The sequence below is a fragment of the Chiloscyllium plagiosum genome, chromosome 4 (genome assembly GCF_004010195.1).
Source record: "Chiloscyllium plagiosum isolate BGI_BamShark_2017 chromosome 4, ASM401019v2, whole genome shotgun sequence".
Lineage (NCBI taxonomy): Eukaryota > Metazoa > Chordata > Chondrichthyes > Orectolobiformes > Hemiscylliidae > Chiloscyllium > Chiloscyllium plagiosum.
Genome location: NC_057713.1, coordinates 36,155,459 through 36,160,201, shown reverse-complemented (window position 1 = coordinate 36,160,201; position 4,743 = coordinate 36,155,459). Strand labels below are relative to the sequence as shown.

At 41.5% G+C, this 4,743-nt stretch overlaps 1 protein-coding gene across 1 annotated transcript in view; it reads right to left on the bottom strand.

The window, feature by feature from the left end:
* The window catches only part of nbeal2 (neurobeachin-like 2), a 239,806-nt gene that overhangs the window by 107,818 nt on the left and 127,245 nt on the right, over positions 1-4,743 (bottom strand). Inside the window, exon 14 of the mRNA XM_043687545.1 lies at positions 3,068-3,200. Coding sequence (XP_043543480.1) covers positions 3,068-3,200 — 133 coding nt within the window. The remainder of the gene's footprint in view (positions 1-3,067; positions 3,201-4,743) is intronic.

Here is a 4,743-nt window from a genome sequence, read left to right as displayed (position 1 = left end):
GCTGGGGCTGTTTTCCCTGGAGCGTCGGAGGCTGAGGGGTGACCTTATAGAGGTTTACAAAATTTATGAGGGGCATGGATAGGATAAATAGACAAAGTCTTTTCCCTGGGGTCGGGGAGTCCAGAACTAGAGGGCATAGGTTTAGGGTGAGAGGGGAAAGATATAAAAGAGACCTAAGGGGCAACTTTTTCACGCAGAGGGTGGTAGGTGTATGGAATGAGCTGCCAGAGGATGTGGTGGAGGCTGGTACAATTGCAACATTTAAGAGGCATTTTGATGGGTATATGAATAGGAAGGGTTTGTAGGAATATGGGCCGGGTGCTGGCAGGTGGGACTAGATTGGGTTGGGATCTCTGGTCGGCATGGACGGGTTGGAACGAAAGGTCTGTTTCCATGCTGTACATCTCTATGACTATAACTGTTACGCTGCATCCACATTTCCATGAAACTGTTGTCAAAATCCTCTGGCACTCATTAAGATAATATATCCTCATGCAAAGACTCAGAAGAAATGGAAATCCTACATTTCTGCAACTTCAACATACCTGTTGCACTTTTAATTCAACTGTGACACCGAAGATTCAGATTTAGAATCTGCCTTCTGATACATTTGGTATGGGGATAAGCAGCTGCCACTCACCCTCTCAGATCTTCAACTAAAATTGCGACCAGGTGCTGACAATATCATTAAACTCCAAATTGTACATTTAAAACTGAACCCAACCACCTTCCCAACTGTGCCCTGCAATGGTGAAGAATGTTACTACTTGGAGCCATCCAGCAAGCAGCAGTTTCAAGGGGGCAAGTGTCTCACCTTATTTCACAAGGTAATTGTCTTCCAAACAGAATTTCTACAAGCTGTTACAGTTAAAGTTGGGAACATTAACCCTAATGTTAGTGGTAATCACCCCAAGACAGACTGACCACTTTCATACATTGAAGGCGGGAAGTAAATCTTTGGTCCAGATGCAGAGTTTCTGAATCAGAGGGATGTGTGTTCAGGTCCCATTCAGACTGATCAGATGAATGGAAAAAGCCAAATAACTTCTGGTTACAAGATGTGAAACTCAGTTGCCTGCATCTAATCAGGACAGATGTAGCCAAATGAGTCAGCAGGACCTTTGAACAGCTTTAAATTCAATTGGCCATTTTGGACACTGTGGAATTTGCACCAAGTGGAGGATGGGAGGTCAACAGGGTGCACCTTGGGAGTAATTCGAGTATGCGATTAAAAATAAAGAGATTTTACAAGTTGGAGGACTGACTGAAGAAAGAATTAAGGGAAAAGATTGTTATGGTGATGGAGTTAAATTAATTTGATAAAGGAGAAAACGTGCCACAGGGCTCATCTATTTACAGTCAGCAGACATGTTGATCTGGAAGATATTCCCTGCTGGAGCATGGTGGGATCCTGTCAGGCAGAACCTTCATACAGTAGTGATCTTCTCAGTTGCAGCAAGAGCAGTGCCAGTCCTTCACACTTTCTGCACATCAGCTTAGCTGCTGGAGGTAGGATTGATTGTTGCCCATAAACGTTAGTAATATATTACATTACTGGGTGGCACGGTGGCACTGCAGCCTCACAGCACTAGGGACCCGGGTTCGATTCCTGCCTCGGGCAACTGTCTGTGTGGAGTCCGTATGTTCTCCCAGTTTCTGCGTGGGTTTCCTCCAGGTGTGCCGGTTTCCAAAGATATGCAGGGCAGGTGAACTGGCCAGGCTAAATTGCCCATAGTGTTAGGTGCATTAGTCAGGAGTAAACATAGGGTAGGGGAAATGGGTGTGGGTGGGTTACTCATTGGAGGGTCGGTGTAGACTTGTTGGGCTGAAGGGCCTGTTCCATACTGTGGGGTATCTAATCTTATAAAAAAAATTACTTGACAAAAGTAGAACACATTCCCCACTGCCACCTTGCTACCACCCCTGATCGAGTGATCATTCGAGAGAGTAGCCTCCGGCTGCCAATTCCTGAACCACAATTGGAAACTTGCGAGTTACCTTGTTGGGGTCTTGCTCGTTCATTATAATGAAGCCTGGCCTCAAAACAGCTCTTAAGTAGATGTAGGTGCCATATTAGCTCTCTGTTATATGATTGTTAAGATTACATTACAACTACTACAACTGTCTGGGCACTGAGATAAGATAGGGACAACTGGGCAGGATTCCTTCTCCAGCTCCATCACCACCCAGAAGTATGCATGTGTAAATGCTGGATGCTTTTCAGTTCAGTTGACCGCTGTTCCAGTGCTCTTATAATAAAAAAAACGATCAATAATTATGCTCCAGAATTGCAACTCACCTTGAAGGATTCTTGTATGGAAGTGAAATTGCTATCGTTAGCATCTGGCCTGCATTTAACTCCAATCCCATATCAACCTGCTTGACTTTTAACTGCATTCTTAAATGCTCAAATAAGTTACTCTCACAGCTGTATCAAAACCTGCTACCAACACTCATGATAGATGCCCAGCACCATCTTCTTAACAAAACCATGAGGGAGCAACTCCGTGATGGAGGACTCTCTACTCAATGGGTTGTTCCTGGGACAGACATTAACTGCACCTGAAGACCATCAACTCAGTGCAACTTTGGTCCGTCCGAAATCTGTTAGTCTTTCAGTGCAAAGAGTTGACCTCAACTGAGTGTTGCACACCGATATATTCCAAGGTCTAGGACTACATGCTGAGGAATGAATTAAAGCTTAGGTCAGCCGCTACCAAGGATCAGTGGATGAAGACCAGAGTTAAGGTCCATCTGCCAAAATGTATCGAAGGTCTGTTAAACTTGAGATTCCCTCTTTGTCTTAATGGAAATGTAGATAGTTTCCTTTCATGATTAGAAAATGCCTTATTGTTGCAACTGAACTGAAGCTCAAATGAGGAATGCCAAATTCCCACTTTTTTTTTTTAAAAAGTCTAGACTGAACTGGTTTGGTCCTTTTGTACCGACGTCGAGATAATATATATGAATAAAGTATATTTTTTGCAAAAAAAAAAGTAGGGCAGGACAAAATAACCACCTCCAATGAGATACTCTAGACTAGAAATCAGCACGTAGAAGAACATACCCAGTGAGAGTCACTCAAGGAGAATTCTGGGAGTGCCACGGTCATATATTCTTTCTTGGTGCAAACTGCAACAACTAGCATCCCATCGGACGTGAAGAAGGCTTCAAATCCAGTCCCACTTGATGTAAAGAAACTGCAGGAAAAGAAAGAAAGAAAATGAACTTTATGTCCTTTCTACCATTAGTCCATATTTCCATTTCTGAGTTTCGGAGACAATATCCTTTTGTTAAGAACAGTTTGCCAATGTAAAGATTGCTAGATTTGTCACACTAAGAATCAGTTACAGGGGTCAACTTTCTTAATGCATAATCCTCTTCACCCTCTCAACCAAGCATTTCATAAATCTAAGCACTTTGCCAATGAACAAAGGTGCCAGCACCCTGTAAAGTAAAGCTCTCTCCATGTTGTCCCATCAAAAACTTCCAGACAGGAATAAACAGGGATACATATAGAACAAAAGATGCTCGGCACAATTCCAAATATGTACTTCAACCTTAACTTCAGAAGTGCTTTTACATTCACATCATTATCCTGTGGCACTTTGCTCTATGACAAAATTATTGTTTTTTTAAAGCTGATCTTGTGTTCCAATCTGCTATTAATTACTCTCCAAGAAGGGATCAAAACAGCACAATGTTATTTCACCCAATATTTGGCCCCAGTTACAAATTTGCTGATAATTGGTTGGATGGGCCAATATGGATTCTTCCCTGCACAGGTGAACAATGCATGACAATTCTTCCTCACACAGTAATGTTATTATATATCTGCAATGAGTAAGTATAACATTGACAAGGATATGTTCCATTGAGAAAGACTCTGAGACAAATGAACAATCCATGAATAGCTAAGGATGTTTTGAGTGGCATAAAATTGAAAGAAAAAGCTTACAATTCTGTGGAGATTAAAAGCCCAGAAAATTGGGAAAATTTGACAGGCCAGAAAGAATGACTAAAAAACAGTGGGAGAAATTGGAGCACAAGAGAAAATTAGCAAGAGATACAAAATAGACAGCAAAAGCTTCTACAAGCATTTAAAACAAAAACCAAAGAGCTGTTAAAGTGACCATTAGTCATAGTTGAAGACATAAAAAGCATCCCTGAATAGTATAAAATCAAAACAGAGAAACAATGTTGCCCACTTGAGAAAAGGTACTCAGAAACTAACAGGACCAGAGGCTGACAAACCCCGGACCTGATGGCCTGCATCCGAAGTTCTTGATGAGACTAGCTGCAAAGATAATATGTACGTTATTTTTAACATGCCAAATTCCAAGAGAGGTCTCAGCAGAATAGAAAACCACTAATGTAACATTTCTATTCAAAAAGATAGACAGAGAGCATGAAAATATAGACCAGTTAGCCTAACATCTGATATTGGGAAAATTCTAGAATCTATTAATGAGCTAAAAAGATGATGTTCAGAAAATCATAATACAGAGTTAATACGGATTGGGAAAGGCAAATTGGGTTTGACAAATTTGAGTTTTTGAAGATGTAACAAAGAGAGTGAATAAAGTGTATTTGGATTTCTAAAAGGTATGATCTTGTCTCTCAAACTTTCATATGTTGCATAGATTGAAGATCTGCTAACTAATCAGAGAGAGTGAGAGTGAGAGAGTGCGAGAGAGCGCGAGAGAGAGAGCACGCCACGCGTCAAGAGAGGGGGGGGGTGCC